This window comes from Neopelma chrysocephalum, unplaced genomic scaffold (assembly GCF_003984885.1).
Source record: "Neopelma chrysocephalum unplaced genomic scaffold, ASM398488v2 Primary Assembly neopelma1_44, whole genome shotgun sequence".
Lineage (NCBI taxonomy): Eukaryota > Metazoa > Chordata > Aves > Passeriformes > Pipridae > Neopelma > Neopelma chrysocephalum.
Genome location: NW_020897703.1, coordinates 14,886,823 through 14,904,714, shown reverse-complemented (window position 1 = coordinate 14,904,714; position 17,892 = coordinate 14,886,823). Strand labels below are relative to the sequence as shown.

General features: G+C 41.6%; 3 protein-coding genes across 9 annotated transcripts in view; 2 read left to right on the top strand and 1 right to left on the bottom strand.

The window, feature by feature from the left end:
- The first annotated feature begins 5,585 nt into the window (after positions 1-5,585).
- On the top strand, positions 5,586-15,967 carry PHOSPHO2 (phosphatase, orphan 2). Of its 7 annotated transcripts, none has more exons than XM_027678632.1 (3): positions 5,588-5,696; positions 10,819-10,861; positions 14,673-15,967. In XM_027678632.1, the coding sequence occupies exons 2-3, from the start codon at positions 10,828-10,830 to the stop codon at positions 15,398-15,400; spliced, it is 762 nt and encodes a 253-aa protein (XP_027534433.1). In that variant the 5' UTR covers positions 5,588-5,696; positions 10,819-10,827; the 3' UTR covers positions 15,401-15,967. The 7 variants fall into 7 exon arrangements, with proteins under 7 accessions (XP_027534434.1, XP_027534433.1, XP_027534431.1 ...); XM_027678630.1 differs by lacking the exon at positions 10,819-10,861 and adding an exon at positions 8,306-8,517 and having other exon boundaries at positions 5,593-5,696; XM_027678631.1 differs by lacking the exon at positions 10,819-10,861 and adding an exon at positions 8,303-8,517 and having other exon boundaries at positions 5,600-5,696.
- SSB (Sjogren syndrome antigen B) overlaps positions 5,588-17,892 on the top strand; it is a 30,094-nt gene continuing 17,789 nt past the window's right edge. Inside the window, exon 1 of the mRNA XM_027678624.1 lies at positions 5,588-5,696. The gene's annotated coding sequence lies outside the window, so the exon portion shown is untranslated. The remainder of the gene's footprint in view (positions 5,697-17,892) is intronic.
- Positions 7,315-13,835, bottom strand: CCDC173 (coiled-coil domain containing 173). The gene is made up of 9 exons (XM_027678618.1): positions 13,799-13,835; positions 12,496-12,710; positions 12,064-12,237; positions 11,773-11,969; positions 10,690-10,846; positions 9,545-9,684; positions 8,552-8,744; positions 8,065-8,229; positions 7,315-7,559 (listed from the first exon to the last, which is right to left on the bottom strand). Exons 1-9 carry the CDS (start codon positions 13,830-13,832, stop codon positions 7,350-7,352), a joined length of 1,485 nt encoding a protein of 494 aa, XP_027534419.1. The 5' UTR covers positions 13,833-13,835; the 3' UTR covers positions 7,315-7,349.

Sequence of the window (17,892 nt, the reverse complement as noted above, 5' to 3'; positions counted from 1 at the left end):
ACCAGAGGGGGGTGGGGGGGAAAGCTCATGGTCTTTCCTTGTGAATGCAGAAAAAAGTAGTATTTGTAGAATACATTTTTTTCTGCTGTACCCCAGAACTCATCCTACTCCAGAGAATTTGTGAACCCTAAGACACAAGGTAAAACGAGGGCAAGGATAACTGGACTAGCTTTGTGAGCGTGTGTTTAGGTGTACATACAGGCTTGGAATAACTTCCAAAGGCTAGACATGCATTCTCTGTTGTACTGACAATAGATACTGACATTTTATTAATACCATACAGCCTATATATACATGGAATGCTGAAATTAGTATTGGCAGTAGCTCTACAAACTTTATCAAAAAGAGACTGTTTGATGCTGGAATTTCTGGGTACTGCCACCAACTCAGAGGCAGAAATTCTTACTGAGGAGGGTAGATAGAATTTAAGGTTGTGTAGACACTATTAACTGTAAAAAATGTGTTGCTGTCTGCTAATTCCTTAACACAGACACAGTGTTTCAGTTGTTGCCCTGTTTATTTGGGTTGGTTGTTATTTAGAAAGAAAAAAGGCAATGGTTACATTTTAACCCTTTGTTCTATCTGGCGGTTAGAATTTTAGCCTGAAACTTTGCACTTTGTACGTGAAATCCCACACTACAGGCTTTTATTGCAGTGTTCTTTGTCAGATGCCCTGAAGAATTTGCAGTGATCCCCTAACAAAGTCTGATTTGTAATAGTGTCAGTCTGGCAAGTGGATTTTAGATTAATGTAAACACAAACAAAGCAGTCCTTTAGCTGCCTTTTCTGGAACTGTTGATTTATTGACGCAAATAAAGTATTTTTGGACACAACTCTAGGGGCATAGTAGACTTATTGCTTTTCTGATAGACAAAAATGTATATTCCTGCTTTTAGGACTTTCCTTCTAATAGAAAATCTAAAGATATACATACTATACTTTATCAAAGCAGCAACCATGAAAGTCTTTTTGGGGGGTTGTTTGTTTTGTTTGGAGTTTTTGGGTTTTGTGGTTTTGGGGTGTTTTTTGTGGGTTTTATTGTTTTTTTCTTTTTGTTTGTTTGGTGGGGGGTTTTGTTGTGGTTGTTGTTGTTCAACTTAAACTGGAGGATACCAGTGATAAAATTAATCTTCACACTTTTAGAGTCAATGTAATGGAAATGTAAATAACTGTTACATGTACTTTCCTTCTTTTGCTGAAAATAGCAATTTTCCTAATGCAGTATTTAGCTAAATTATTAAAGAAAATGCATATCAAGAATCTGTGAACTCAGCATTTTGCAAAATTTTAATTTGGTACAGTTCTGTCATTACCTAGCATAAAACTAACCTTCCATTTTGACAGCATATGTACTTTTAGTATAATTCTTACTTCTTACTCTTGAAAAATTCATGTCATTAGCAACACTGTTCTAACAAAACTTTGTTGCACAAAACCCAACAGTAATCTTCACCTGCCTTTTTTTTTTTTAAGATATGTGAAAATGTTTTCCAGTTTTAGTATGAAATTTCACAAAAGGAACAGCAGTAAAAAATACAGTAAAAGTGATGAGTTTAGATAGCAAAACTACTTAAAAGTACATTTTGTTACAGAATTAAATTATTGTCTTTCCTTAATCGTAAAGTCATTGTTCAAATAAAACTAATAGGGCAGTTAACATGAGTATGTTCAGAAGAGAGATCTTCAACTGCTATATATGCGTATGATTAGTTTAATTAGTTTATATTTGTATTCACAGAAGTACTAACACGTTAAAAAGACTAAATAAACTGAATTAATGCAGCACTCTATCTCTGAATTTAAATTTTGCAACATGTAAAGCACTTAAGGAAACTTGCTATTTTTGGCAGAAAGTTAGACATTGCTACGTATATCCCCATTATAAAAAGAAGTCTGTGTGTGGCTTTAGCCATAGCTGCTAATGAAAAGAATGGTTGGAAGGATTGGAAAATTTAGAAATATTAATTTATGAACAGTGGTAGGAGGAACTAGGTGATAGCTGGGTTCCTTCAGCTAAAATAATTGTTGGTTATACTGGCAGTATTGTGCATGTAGCATTTATCAGAGTATTTTGTAATTATTCTTAGTCTTTTGTAATTTATACTCCCTAACAGGGAAGATGATCCAGTTGTCAGCTGGGAGAATGAGTTCTTGATACAAAATGTACAACTTGTGCACTAAAGTACTTCTCAGAAATAAATACTTTTTTGCATATTTGTTAGTGTATTCCATGTCTGCCACGTGTGCTTCTCGCAGTATTAGCATTTTCTGCATTTAGAGAAATACTCACTTCTAAGTCAAATGATGCAGCCTGTGCATGCAAATTCACAGAATATTCCGAGTTGGAAGGGACCCACAAGGATCATCGACCCAAGCAGGGATCAAACCTTGTCATTATTAGCACCATGCTGTAACCAGCTGAGCTGATCTCAGGCTAAATGTGCTTCTGAGAGTCCAGTCTCCAGTCTTTTGAGTGGCAGTACTGTTATACAGATTTACAGGCCATAGTGATTTGATGTCAGGACCTCTTCAGTTAAACCAAGATCTGTATGTTTTTACTGGAGGTGTGAAGTTAGATTTTTATTCCATGTTGAACTGGATGACAGTTTTAATAGTAGATGCAATTAAGAGTTTCTACTACAGAATGGCAAATGACAGTCTATTCACTATCTATATATTGTAACATATAAAAATGCAGCCATGCAGTGAAGCTAATCTTGTATCTGAATTGCAAACTTGCTTGTTGCCAGCTTTGATCTTGTACTTGCACAAATGCAAGTCTGTGTGCATGTGTGAAGCAGAATAGTTTTCAGTAGTTACAGAAGAACTGCTTGTTCAATGTGAATGTAAATGGAGTGGCAGAACAGCTTACAGTCAGTTTAGAACTGAGTGGAAGAACAACTTTTGATCAAAAAGTCACCTACAGGAGTATGTCAGCCTGGCAACCTGGCTAAGCTGAGAGCAGAGTGTTTAGGAGAAAGCAGGGAAGTGTTTTTCCCATGCCCAACAGTTAGGTTAGCTGGAGTGCTAGATACACGCAGTCTTACTGCAGACATTTCTTTCCCATAAAGGCTTAAAGACTCAGCCAATGCCACAACTTCTCAGGACAGTATTTCTACCTTCCAATACGTTCTCCTAAGTAAGTAGAAAATTGTCACAAATAAAAGACACAGTCAACATGGATGTTTTAAAACACAGATGTTTTAAACAGCTTACTCAATTTTATTGTTTGCTCAGTAAGATTTTTTTTTTTAGGCCAAAACGTAAGGTTTGAGTTAAGGCTGGAGGCCTAGCAATACTCTAGGAGTACAGTACTGATAGTTTACCTGTGGTTGTTACCTCTTGACTTCGTAAAAAGTGAATCTACTGCTTTGTTCCATAATAAAATTAGACTAGTTAAAGTACAGTTGTGAACTGTGGCACTTGTTTCTTGAGCTGAAGTTGAGTATAGGCAGGTTTTGGCAAACAGCATGTTTTGTAACTTGCTCCAGAGTTAGCTTCAGCTATTGGGCACTGATAGGTTTTGCAGGCACATAGAACTTGGAAGGAGAGAATGGCAAGCTTCCTTTTCCTTTGTAGATACTTAGATAGTAGTCAAATATATTTCTGAAGAAAAAAGAAAGAGAGTTTAGGCATATAATTAGTAGCTACTGTTAACTGTATGCACAGTGATAGATTGTAACTGAAACTAATGCAGTAATACTTGTCCTGTAAGCTTTACCAAAGATAGTCTAATTTTGCCCTTGTCCACTGTGCCAGTTGCTGGATTTCTACTGGTTTGCTCAGTAATGTTTGCTTCTTCCAGTACATGTTGCTTTTTTCTGACTTTTACCTATTTTCCTTTACATAGAAAAGGAGTGAGAACAGATGCTGCTCGTTTGAGGGGGGTAGTTACTATTATGTTAACAGAGATGCAATGCTGAATTTTGCCGGACCTGTGGTGCTGATGTTCAAGCCCTTCAGTACCTAACAGAGTTGTGCATTTCTCTGGATAATGTATTGGAGCTGAGGCAACCCACAGAGAAACGAAGTGCTATGTTGGTTTATGCAAAACAGCGTCAAAGAGCTACAAACAGCTGTGCTTTAGACTGCTTACTAGAGATTGGTTTAACAGATCAGAGGGCGGGCTTGAATCATTCTAGCTCTTAAAATCAAAGGCCATGATATACCAAAACAAAAAGAAGCTTAGTTTGTAGTGATGGCAGTGCAAGAGTGTAAAACTTAACACATTACAAGCTTAACAAAGCCTATGCCACAATTTCACTTATTTTAAACAGAAAGGAATTAAGATAATTCCAAAGAAGACATCTCACGTAGTCTTGTCACACCTCTGGCCTTCAACTCCCTCTGAAATCTTAGCCTTCAGTGATGAGGGGTTTTTTGAGTGCTATTTATAAGTAGTGAATTTTCCTTCTCTCAAAAATGCACTGCCAGAACAAGAAGGAAGATTTACCATCAGAGATCGGGATGCACTGCCAAGAACAAGGAGGAAGATTACAGACTAGTTATAGCACTCATCCATTCAAGAGATACCAGAAAGGCCTAAGTTAATAAGACACATGAAAAAATTGAACTATTGAAACAGAGGAAATTATTTGACCTAATATGACCAGGGAGCTTTGGAAAGATTTTTTTTTTTTCTTTTTCAGAAGTATACAGTAAGTTTGTACTGGGACATGAAAATGTTCATCCTTAATAGTCCCATGGTGCCTGCTCTTCTGTTCACGAGCTATTTGTTCCCAGGTACGTGTTCTCTTCAAAATTCCTTAGAGCTGAGCAGTAGCAAAGACCGTTATGTTAAAAGAACTTGCACAGACCTAGTAAATCCAGTCTCTAACGCTGCTTAACAGTAAAGAGCTGCACAGTTAGTTAACTCAAATTCCCTTAGGATATAAGGCATTTTAGAAAGCTGTTCTCTTCCATTTCCTAGGTAGTTGTTTCAAATCCATGACAACAGTACTGTCTTACCTGTGTACCAGAGCCACACAGGTACCAGTTGTGATACTGTTGGGAGAGTACCATGATAGACACTGGAGGCCCACGTGTTCAAACTAAAGTTGCTCTTCTACCTCCAGAGTTGGGTCAAGGTGTGGAAAAAAAGCAGTTTGATTTAAGGTCTCTGTTTTAGTCCCTCTGTGGGTTGCACTTTGCATCTCTAAGGTCTTGGCCTTCAAATAAGGCCAATACCTGTTATGGTTCTCATCTGCTACAACATCCTGAAGCAGCCATCTGAGAGGGTGCTTTGTTGATCAAACCCAGCTGCTCCTGGGCCACGGCCCGGCGGCTCAAGTAGCGGTCGCGCTCCAGCTCTGCCTCCCGGCGGCGTCCGGCCCATCGAGGTCCATCGTCGGCCCTTCCCCGCCGCCTCTCCGGGAAACTGCCGAGGGAGAACGAGGGATCCTCACCGGTGCCCTGGCTGTCCCGGGGAGCGGGGGCTCCTTCTCCCGCCCCGCACAGAAGCTGCGACCGCCGCCCTCCCCCCGTTCCGAGCGCGCGCAGCCGCAGGCGCTGGAGCAGCGGCGGGAGCCGCGTGACGGGCCCTGGATGGGCCCCGCGCCCCGCCCAGACCTGCCCCGGGAGCTGCGGCGGGCACCGTCCGCTTTGCCGGGAAGAGAGGGAGGGAGGAAGGAAGCAAGGCTGACCTACTGGCCGGACTCTCTTCCGCAGCCGGTTCGTGAGCTACTCGTTTGCCCTCGGTAAGAGGCTGAAACGTCCCCCCCGCCTCTGTCCCTCTGCTCCGGCCGCGGCGGCCCCGCTTCCCGCCGGGGCTGCGGCGATGGGGCCCGGCCGGGCTCCGGGCGCTGCCGCGTCTCGCACCACCTTCACCCCGCCAGGCCTGCCTGTAGCTCGGGCTGGGAGCCCTTGGCGGCCCTGGGAGCTGGGTGAGGAGGTCGGCCCTCCCTCTCCTTGCAAAAATTCTTCCCTTGCCCTGCCTGGAAGAGACTCCTCGAGGAGGTGACTGCTGCACCCGGGGATTTTTACACTGTAGGGGAGGTAAAACCAGTTCTGCTTGGTCCTCAGCTTGCAGGAGGGACCTCGCCTCCGGGGTGGCCCCGCATCTTTCCCGAAGTCTCGTGCTTTCTGCAGGGCCTGTTGCTTTAGGAAGCCAGACTCCGAAACTCGAGGACACACAAAAGACCTATTTTCCAAACTAAAATATTGGCAAGCGTCCTTTGTATAAAACTCTTCTAATTTGGGCTTAGGGGTTTTTTTAGGATTTGCATAATTTTCTAGTCTGGCCAACAGAGGCTCATGGCTGCAGGGCTGGAACACAAGGTTGTGTGCAACATAGCAAAGCTTCAAGTTTCTTGGACTTTGTTTCCAGTGGAAACCAGGATAGGGTTTAAAGCCTAGGGTACTTGTGGAGGAAGTCATTACTGGAAAGCCTAACTGTCCAAGGCAAGAAAATGATGTTAACAGTTCAGCAAAGAAACTAAGCTTAAGGAGGGAGATGTGTCAGTGGCTTGAGTGTTAGAGAGAAATCTGTTGAGGAATCTGAGAAACAAATTTACATCGGATCTATTTACTGTAGATTGAATCACTGTTAGACTTTTTGAAAGACCAGCCCAACTATGTTGTCTCCTGTTGATATGCTCTTTTTGTAGTTGCTATTTACAGCGATATTGGGATCTATTTGCCTCCTAGGTGACCTTTTAAGGGCTGTGAACAAATCACATTAATATTTTCATGTAATAAAACTAATTTATAGCATGACATTTGTTTTATAGAGGTAGTTGCAAAATACTACAAAACCTGCATACCATAGCTATTCTAACTTTCATGTATGTTCTCTTTTTTCTTCCCCTGTAGTTGTTTTGGTTTGGTCTTTTCTATTATGGGGAATACTTAACTGGAAGTAGGCTGGAGAAAAATGTGACCTTTTACACTAGGAATTCATATCGCAGACCTGAAAAACCTGGGACAGTGAATTTTTAGAACAATTAATATTAAAATATAGCAGTAATAGTGAGCTTTTGACTGGAATGTGTTACAATGTCAGTCAATTATATAACATGCATTCTTGTCTCAAGTTAGTAAACTAACATTCATGAAATACAAGCTGGGGATTTTTGAGAATATAGACAGTTATATAGCAGGTTTTGGGTTTTTTTCCAAATGGACTTAGAGATTCATAGCTGAATTTGATATAAATCATTTACAGTTTAACTCTGCCTGTACAGTACAAAAAGGTATTTTTTTGACTTGAAAATGGCTTCTGCCTTTCCTTGCTGGATAGTTTAAATGTTATTTCATGTTTTTAACTTCTCAAGTGATATTACAGCTACAACAAGACAACACGGTCCCAGCAACATCATATGCTTGGAAAGTAGTATTTATTTCTTCTCTTCTCAGAAAAATGGCCCATGTCTCAGTCCTCTTCCATCTTTGCATGCTTTGAGAAGAGGATAAAGATGATGTGTGGTCTTGGACTCTGATTCAATTACTTGCTTTGCATAGCTCTGAAATTCACGCTCTTTACCAAGTGCAATAGCTTCTTTCTCAGCTTCATAGTCCAACTCTGCTTGTTTTTCCCGCTGTCGTTTTGCCTGCTTTTCAGCCTGATGAAGAAAAGGGAATAACAAAGATTAGTATTTTGTTTTCAACATCACTATCTTGTAAAGCATAGGGAGGGTAAAAGCTTACAGGAGATCTGTGGCACTGTTAATTGATACTTGGCACTTGTCATCCCTCCCCGCTTCTGTCCCCTGCCATATCCCCCCAGAAGGGTACATTAAACAGATGAGTGAACATCAGCATTAGCTACTGCTCTTTGGTGACCTGCCCAGAAGATACAGGGGAGTAGCAGTAGAACATCATGGCACAGAACAGGATGTGATCTGTCATTGCAAACCAACCTTGACTTGCACCAATGCTCTGAGGAGGCTTCTCCCCAACACCAGCATAAGCAGAGCACACATGATTTAAAGAAAAACAACACCCAACAAACAAAAAAACCCCAAATACCGAGCAAGCTTCATTTCTTCCTCTCAGCATGAACTAGTCGGTTGGTTTAGATAAGTGTTTCTTTCTGAAAAGGTTGACAGGGTACAGCTTTCTACTTACCATTTGCTGGATCTGAATTTTCTGTACTTCCATGTTTGTGCCATGTCGTCCTTCTTTCTTGGCTTTTTCCATTTCCTGGTAGATGCGGGCGTTTTCCATTAACACATCACGTTCTTTTTCAGCCTCTTCTTTTTCCTGTCTCTCCTTTTCCTCTTTCATCTTAATCTGTAGTTTACAAAACACACACAAAAAGTTAACCAAGGAGGTGTCCTGCTAAGCTGAAAGTCATCTCTCTCAGCAGAAGCAGCCCTGTATCAACGCTCTGAGAAGCACTGTCATTGTGGCTGGCCAGTCTCCAAGCCCAGGGTTTTGAGCAGCCCTGGCAGATGTGCACCCAACATGGAAGTGGGAAAGGGAGAGGGGACCCCAGGAAAGATGTCAGTGGACTTGATGAAGCCTGCTGATGCATGGCACCAGAGCCAGCTGTGATCTGGGCCAGGCTCCTCAGCTGGAGTAAGCAGCAGTAAGATCAGCCCAGGTTTCTTACCACAGTGGCTCTGTATTCAGCAATAGATTCAATGGCAGCCTTCTGTCTTGCTTCTTTCTCTTTGCGTTTATTTTCTTCTGCAGCTTCCATTTTTGCAACATCTCTAGCAAGTCGATCGTCTTCCATCTTTAATGCCTCACTCAATTGTTTAGCTAATTGTTTAACGATTCTGTCCTGTTGTTCCTGTGTTTTTCTGCAGAAGAACATGAGCTACTATAACATACCAGGGTAACACACCTGGGTCTACCTGAAGCTACCAAACTCAGCAATCCTGCTTCTAGTCTCTTCTCTTGCCACAGAGGCTGGCCAACCCACCCAACTCAATGATCTCCTTGCGTTCCTCCTGTTTGTTTTTTTTAATATTATCTTATTTAGCAAATAAACGTTCCCTGTATTCATGTAACACTGGCTTTCTGTTGCAATAATGAGCCCAGTGAGGAGTCCACCTAGCACTTTGCCATCATAAGAGAAATTTTGGGAGTATTAGACAAAAGCAGGAAGAGAAGGAAACTCTTAGATTGACTCAGTGGTATCATCATGTTGTACCTTCAATGTTAAATTGATGAAGCATCTCCCCTTAATAAGAACCCAATGTAATTGATAATTATATGTGCTTAGTTAAGAAGTCAAATAATATTTCTTGATCTGACTCAGAGAAATTTAGCTTATACTCAAAAATATTTTCGTCAAGGATCTTAATTGTTTTTAATTGTAGAGGAGGTTGGAGGCTTGGCAAGACATAGGAAAATCACTGTTCCCAATACACTGGTGTAAAGCTTTGTACTTCCGTAAGCCTTTGTACTCTGAAGGGTGGAGAGATTGCTCCCTAGCACACTTAGTACTAAGGAACTGTGAAAGAATTTCCTTTTTCTCCTGAATTCCATACTCTCTCTATCAGTAAATTGTTGATTGTGTTACGTCATTGGTCTGAAAGCTCTGACTACAGTATAATTTTTAGTTTATTTACAGTTTATCCTCTAGCTTTGTACCCACCTACGCATTTCAGCTTCTTTAGTTTTTCTCATCCGTGCAATAATTTGCTTTGCTTTAAAATGAGCTTTGATCCGATCATCTTCTTCCATTTGTTTTTGTTCCTCTATTGCTTTGATTATTTTCTGGTCAGCTATGTATTCCTGTATGGTCAAAACAGTCCTGATGTAACAGGTAAAGTTTAGAATATCTGGGCCTAGGGTAGCAACTTAACAAGGATCACTCCCTATTCTCTCTTCTCATGTTTCTTTCCAAGGGAGAAGAAAGGAAAGACTTTTCAGGATTTCCACTTACTCCCTTTTCAAACATGCATGAAGAGGAGAAAGCAGATGTGTGGAAGCAAAAGGGGAATTGAGCATCAAACACGTGCTTCTCCAGCATATTGCACAAACAAATTGCTGTGCAGTACAGAGAGCATTATCCCATGCTCCCATTCACAGACATGGGAGAGTGGGACAGTGGGAGGCATGGGACTGTCCAACCCCCACCAACAGCCACACAGACCATACTGCTCCTGGCCCACCTCTTCCATAACTATCCCAGTCTAAGAGCTTAATCCAAAACATAGCTGAAAAGGAGTTTTCTATACTTTTATGTAAAAAAACAACTGTCTTTTGCATTCTGGTCAAAACCGTTCTAAGGCACTTCGAGTTTGTACTTAGCAAGATGCTGTTTAAGATGAAATGAAATGAAAAGGCAGCAGGTCTTGACTAAATTTCTAAACATCTCCAATCATAAGCAGAAAGTCAAATTAAAAAGATATGTTCAGTCTCAGGCTATTCCCTCTTTCTAACAAACTAAAATGGGCTTAAAACAGCAGGAATGTGAAACTTAAATCCAGTTCTCAAGTCAAGAAGAATATTTCTTCATATCTGCAGCCGAATCGTTAATCATAGACAAGTCAAAACATCGTGCCAACAAGGTGCCAACGTCCCTTCAGACAAAGAAGAGAAAAGCCTCCAAGAGGCTTTTCTCCAAAGCACAGAGTAAAGAGGTGGCCTGCAACTGGCAGGGGAGGCATTTGATCCGCTGCTACTGAAGCTGTTGGCAAACTGTTGCCAGTGGGCCCATTTATTTGTGGGCTGAGTGCAACCATTACAGACAAGGTGAAACAAGCATTTTGAACTGTCTGCTTTCCTGTTACTTACATGATACAGCCTCTGGCGTTCAGCTCTTTCCTCCTGTTCCTTTTCCTTTTTTCTCTGAATTTCCAGTTGGTACAGTTGATTCAATCTCTCTATTTCTTCTGCTTCTCTTTTGATTTCTATCTTGGCCAGATCTGCCTGATGCTCGTGCTCCTTTATTCTGAATTGGAAAAAGGTGAATAAATGAGCTAGGAACTGCATGAAGTAATGAACAGATATATATTCTGCATAACCGTAGGTACCTCGACCAAAGAATGTGATACTTTGAGTTGAAGGTAGGTAGAATGTCAGAGGTGAAAAACAGCATGATTGTTTGTAATGGTAGCTCTCAGTCCTCTAGCCAGAAATGAGCTACATGGTATGCTCACAGTTTGCAGTCTCATGGTAACAAGTTTTAGCTAGATGACTCATTAAAACCATTGCATTCATGGTGTAGCTCTGCAACATCCTCAGAGAACAAGATTTCCCCAGTGAGACCCACCGTACCTGTGCTTCTCCTTCTGGGCATGCAGACAGCAGCTTAAGCTGGTTGTGTTTTATGTATTTATATGTTGGGCCTGGAATATGTGAGACCAGACTTTGAACCCTTCCCCTGCCTCGGGAAATTTGATTCCTTCTTTCAAAGCACCAGGGTCAGTCATATAAATACCACTGGGGACCCCTCCGTAAGATTTCTGGAAGAGCTGAGAGCAAGAATAAGAAGTGACAGTAATGCGTTCTCTTGATGGGCAGTCTGGAAACTAGTTATGAGCAAATGGAAATTCTGGTTTAACCTTTTCCTTGTCTGGAAGCAAAACTGAGTTAAACACAGTTAAATTTAAGTAACAGCATTAGAACAGTGATTTGACTAAAACCTATTGATGCCTGCCAGAGATGATTTTGAATGCAGACTGCTGGCAACTAAAAATGCATATTTCAGCTTTTCTCTTTTGGGCAAGATCTTCTGTGGCAGTTTGAATTTTTCTTTTAAAGTGTGGCATTTGTGAATCAAATTATTAATAGGTTTCTGTAAAAACCTTGTAAAATATTTTTGTGATAAAAGTTTAAGTAAAGAATAAAGTAGGGTTGCTTTTAATTATTACTTACTGTTCCAGCTGATATTTGCGTAGTGCTTGCTCCTTCATATAATGCTGCTGTTCCTTTTCTTGCTCTCTGAGAATGTATTCTTTAAATTGACGTTCCTCTTCTTCACGTTCCTTCTTTTTGTTAACAACTGACTTCAACTTTTGAAATTCAACTTGAGCATCTCTTTCTTTTAGGACCTCAGTAAGTAGAAGTGCACTCTGCAAGAGAACATTTAAAGTAATTTATGTGTTCAGAAGTCTTTAAAGACATTCAGTACAATTTGAATTTAAAAATTGTAAGTTGTCAACAAACGTGGAACTGTTTCATTCTGTCATTCTGATAGGATAGGTAAGTTTTTGCATGATCGATAATCTCCTTCCGTTTTGCTGCTCGGAACTTTGCTTCTTCCAAATCAAGTAACTTTCTTTCTTCCTCTTCCCTTTCTTCACGTAATTTTTTGGCTTTAAGTTTCTCTTGTGCTAGGCTCTGTAGTGCAGACAACATCAGAAATCACATTTAAATTTTGGGTAGTGGGGTTGTTTTTGTTTAATTTTGCATTTTAGCTTTAATTAAAAAAATATAAATGTTTATGTTAGATATTAAATGTATTTAAATGGAGTTTAGTTAATATACATATTCAAAAGTAAATGTTAAACAAAGAGAATACAGCTAGAAATGTTACTATGAGTGTTTTGGTATATATGAAAATGACTACCCTTGTTTACAAATGTATCTTGTACTTACCACAGTGGCATTGGACGGGTCTTTTACAGCAGCTTTGGAGTCTAAGTGAATTTCTTCCTGTTCTTTCTTCTCATCGAGGATGTGTGCTGCTTCTTTACTGCTGTCCTGAATCCTTTTCCATTCTGCTTTTGGCAATACAATTACCTGACGAAGATCTATATCATTTGGAAGGAAATACCCATCTGGAACATTATTTTCTTCTAAATGATGTGGTGCTGTGCAGAGGGAAGAAAAAATACTGAGGTTACTTGATATCAGAAAATCCAATATTCAAACATGTATCAAGATTTGAATTTTCACATAGTAACAATACTAAGTTATGCTTAGTATTAGTTACTCTCTTCATCCCCATACCCCAAAGCTAAGACAGGGTACCTGTATCTGTAGTCTAACTATGGCCAGTGCATGTACTTGGACTGTGGCACTGACTGACTGATCTGTTTGTATGTCACTTTGCCTGTCTGTGTGTATGTACAGGTTTGGCTTGTAGCAACTCACATTTTCCAGGCAGTACTTGGGCATGATTCTGAGAACAGCAGGGACGAGGGACCATTCCCAAAAGGAAAGGGAGAATATTGGTAAAGCCATTCCACTGGCTGGATGAGGCAGCAGTTTGAGCACAGGCTGTGCCTTACTACCCTTGTCCTCCACACTCATCATATTTACTGAAATAGATCAGTTATAGAACATTTTCTTGATTTGTTGGCAAGACTAGCATTTCTTCATTGCATTAGGCTCACATACACATGTGCATACATAAAGGCAGATTTTCTAGATGATCACCAGGTTTTGTGAAATGCTCTTTCAAGTGTCACCACCATTTTTGGAGGCAATGGCGCGCTGCATGGAGTGGCGTCCTGTAGAAATTCTCCGTTTTTCTGATTTGCTGCAGACTGACACGCTGTGTCCAAGGTGTAAGGAGGCTTCCTCTTACACTGACACCGATGTCAAAGGCTATTTCCCAGATGCCGTGTTGCTAATCTGTTTGTCTCATGATAGGGCGTGATCCTCTCTCCCTGTCCCAGGTGAAGGCAGCCTTGCCAAAAGTAAAGTAAAGGTGCACTGAGGTGGCTGCGCCCTGCAGGCAGGGAACAGCCAAGCACCTCGTTCTTCCCCAACTGCTGCCGTGGGAGTTCACGGGACCTGCGCTGGGTTCTGGCAGTTCTTGGGCCGAAACTGCCCCGTCCTGCTGTCTGCAGCTGGGGGAGCTTTGGGGACAGTCACGCTGGGCACCCCTACAGCCTCCTGGGGCCGTGCGCTGCCCTCCCACCGGTCCCGGTGCCCGCGGGGGAGCCGCACTCACGGGCGCTCGGCCGCCGCTGCCGCCCCGCCGCCATCGCCCTGGGCCCCGCCGCCATGTTCCGGGACGCGGGGCCGTTGCCGGGCGACCCGGCGGCGCGCGGTGACGTCGGGCGCGGGCGGAGCGGAGGCCGCGCGGGTGGGGCGGGGCGGGGCCGGCCGGGCGGTGTCGGCCTCGGTGTCGGCCCCGCTGCCTCTTCCCCGCGGGTCCCTGTCCCTTCCCCGCACGGCGCTGCCCCCCTCGCCCAGCACTTCGGGCGCCCGCCGTGCCCCCGCCGGCGAAGCTTCGCTGCTTTAGCCCTCGGCGGGGGCTGGGAGGGGGTGGCCCGAGTCCTGCGCGGGCCACGGGCTGCGCGGCGGGCCCGGGGACCTGCCCGTTCAGCTTCACAAAGGGCTGCGTTTCTTTTCGTGGGCTACTTTGATTTGGTGCGTCCTCGTTGAAGGCGCTGGTTCCAGGTGCTGAGTACACGTTTCCTTTTGAAATCCCTCTTGAGGCGTTTTGCCAGGAGAATCCCGGTTTGTTTGCGTTGGCAAATGCTGATGGAGAAATTTAGAACCTGTGGTCGAACTGGTGGTGCGTGAGTACGGGAAGATTGACTCTGTGTTAGCAAGTATTAGTAACGTAGCACGAGTTCAGATCCTGTCACAGTAGCTATTTTAAACAGAAGTTGGACACTGAACTTTGACCTTTACAGACTGCATTTTTAGCTTCAGCACAACTTCCCATAGCTGTAGTGACCATAAATAGTTTACTTTGTTTAGATATTTTCCTGCAGAATTTTTCTCATCTGAGCACAAGATCAGGGTAGGAATACGGTACTTGTGTTTATATAAATAATTTTCTTTTTTGTTTGTTTTGGAAACTTGTTTTCTCACAGCTATGAAATTTCTGTTGGTTTTTGATTTTGACCATACAATCATAGATGAAAATAGTGATACCTGGATTGTGAAATGTGCTCCAGAGAGAAAACTTCCTAATGGATTAAGAAACTCCTACCAACCAGGACACTGGACAGAATATATGGGCAGAGTCTTTGCCTACTTGGGAGACAATGGTGTCAAAGAAGATGAAATGAAAAGAACTATGACAACAATTCCTTTCACTGCGGGAATGGTAGATCTTCTGGGGTTTATTGGCGAAAACAAAGAGTTGTTTGATTGCATTATTGTTTCAGATTCTAATACAGTATTTATTGACTGGATTTTGAAAGCTGCTGACTTCCATGAGGTTTTTGATGAAGTGTTTACAAACCCTGCAGCATTCAGCAGTACTGGCTATCTTACTGTACAGAACTTCCATGCTCACCATTGTGCAAAGTGCCCAAAAAACCTTTGCAAAAGGAAAGTTTTAAAAGAATTTCTAGATAAACAGTTGGAGCGAGGAGTTAGTTATACACAAATTATGTATATTGGTGATGGTGGGAATGACTTATGTCCAGTAATGTTTTTGAAGAAGAATGATGTTGCTATGCCAAGGCAGGGGTATACCTTGGAGAAAAAGATTTCTCAACTGGCTCAAGATCTTAGTCCTATACAGTGTTCTGTTCTGGTTTGGTCATCTGCTACTGACATTATGTCTTACCTGAAACTCCTTATAAAGGAATAATTCAAATGATAAAAGTAAACTGATATATTAACTTCCTGGGAGAGAAAAACTGCATGTATATAGAAGCACAAAATTGGAAATTTGGGCTAATATCTGAATTGACTTTTTTTAAACACAGTATAAAGCTGTTTATGTTCAATCTTGGCAATATTAGGAAAGTGAAGTAAAAAAGGCCTTCTAACATAGTACACATTCCAACCTAAGTGGAGGAGGGGGATTTCGAGAGGACTTGTCATTATTCTTAGTCTACTCTCTCCCCACCAAGCCTTTACCAACTATATAACTGACCTTTGCTGTCCCACACACTTGGGGGAAGGAGTAGGATTAGCGCAAAAAAGAATGAAATTCTTTACTTACAAAACATTAGGTGATGGAAGCATGGTTCTGGAACTGTTGGCTTTTATTCTTCTTTGATCTGATTGTAAATTATTTGGTATGCTTATGATCTTGTTTCGTCTGAAGATGCATCTATATTTTCAGTCTACTAAATATTTTACCAAACAAAATGACTTTTTAATAGTTTGTGTTATCTTGTATTGTAAAGACAATAAAAGTTGCTGTCACTGACATACGCAGTTTATGTCATATATTCTGCTGGTCTGTGTGTCATCAGGCACCTGTTCTTGTCAGGGCCTGGAGAGAGTGAGCACAAGTGTAGGTGTCAGCCTTTGGCTAACACCTTCATTTATTTTGCCAGTCAGACCCTTTCTCTTCTGGCAGGCAGTAAGGATGTTGCTGTTCTGTTTAAAGAAAAGTCTCTCCCCTATTCCAACTACTGCCCCAACGGTGGCTGCTGCCACTCTGTGTAGAGCTAACACAGGTTTGAGCATCCATGCCGACAGCTCCGAGTCAGCTGGGTGCCTTTTTCTTGCCTGGTTTCTGCTGCAATGCACAGGCCCACAGAATGGTGTGTGTATATACATGTTTACACTGATTTTACTTATTCACTCTCATCCATATCTATAGTACAATCCTCTCTTACAGGGTGGAAGGGAACATCTATGTCCATTTTAACTTTTAAGCAGAATTGTTCTGTCTTTAAATAATTTAAGGAATCATTTGTGAACATTCAGTCTCTTCACCACTGACAGTGTGATGAATCTTGAGTTTGGCTATGCTTATAAAGATATTAAAAATAAGTCTCATTAAAATTAAATAATGTATTTCCATGCCAAATGTTTTTCTTCTTGTAGTCCTACAAAAGGTCCAGAAGGATGATGTCGTCTGCTATTAAACTGAAGTCAGTTTTAGCTTAAGTGCTTTAATAGCTGATAAATTAGTTCAGTTTCACGGCATCTCAGTTGCTGATGTCTGAGGTGTAACTCAGCTGCCTGCAGTTGCCATATTTATCTTCTTTTGTTTTCTGTGCAGCATTGTTCTCATTTTCTTACAGACATTAGATGTTGTCACTACCTTCTTTTTTATTAATTGAAGATTTTTAGGAGTGGTCTTGCCTGTTTTCAGGCTGATAGTGTATATAAATAAAGATTTCTGTTGCATAGTTCCTTCCTTGCTTCACCTATTTTAATGAATTGTAGAAGGCTGCTTTGAACAATCTGTTGTCCAAGATATCCAGACTAATATACTTGAGTTCTCAGGAGCTTTGCTTTATTCATGGATATTTGATAGGTATCTGAGATGTTCATATTAGGGATCTTGCCCTGTTGTCTTGCACAGGGGCATGAAGAGAATATCTGAAGATCTGATGGGTCTCAAGTTTTGACAGGTTTAAATTGTCTGATTTACAGGTCATACAAAAGACGGTAATGGCTGTTGCACAGGACACTTTTGTATGTTACTTTGGGTTTTAAGTTGTTGCTGTGGTTTAACCCCAGCTGGCAACTAAGTATCACGCAGCGGCTTGCTCACTCCATCCCCCCCTCTTTGGGGAAGAGAATTGGGGAAAAAATTAAACCTTGGGGTTTGATAAGAACAGTTTAATAATTGAAACAAAATACAATACAGTATTGTACTACATATAGTACTACATATACTAAATGATTATGATAATTGTAATGAAAAGGAGAGATAAAGGAAAGAAGTCCAGAAGAAAAAAGTGATGCCCAATACAGTTGTTCACCATCTGCTGACTAATGCCCATCCCATCCCCAAGCAGTGATTGTCCCCTCCCAGCCAACTCCCCCCAGTTTGTGTACTGAGTGTGACATCCTATGCTATGGAATATCCCTTTGGCCACTTTGGGTCAGCTGTCCTGGCCATGTTCCCTGCAATTCCTTGTGCAGCTCCTCACTGGCAGAGCATGGGAAACTGAAAAGTCCTTGACTTAGGGTAAGCACCACTTAGCAACATCCAAAACATCAGTGTGTTGTCAATATGATTCCCATAGTAAACCCAAAACACAGCAGTGAACCAGCTCCTAAGAAGGAAATTAACTCTATCCCAGCTGAAACCAGGACAGTTGTGTGTCTCTACTTCTAGATGTACTGCTGAATGTTCCATGTTCTGTGCTGATCTCTTCTGTGATTTTAGAA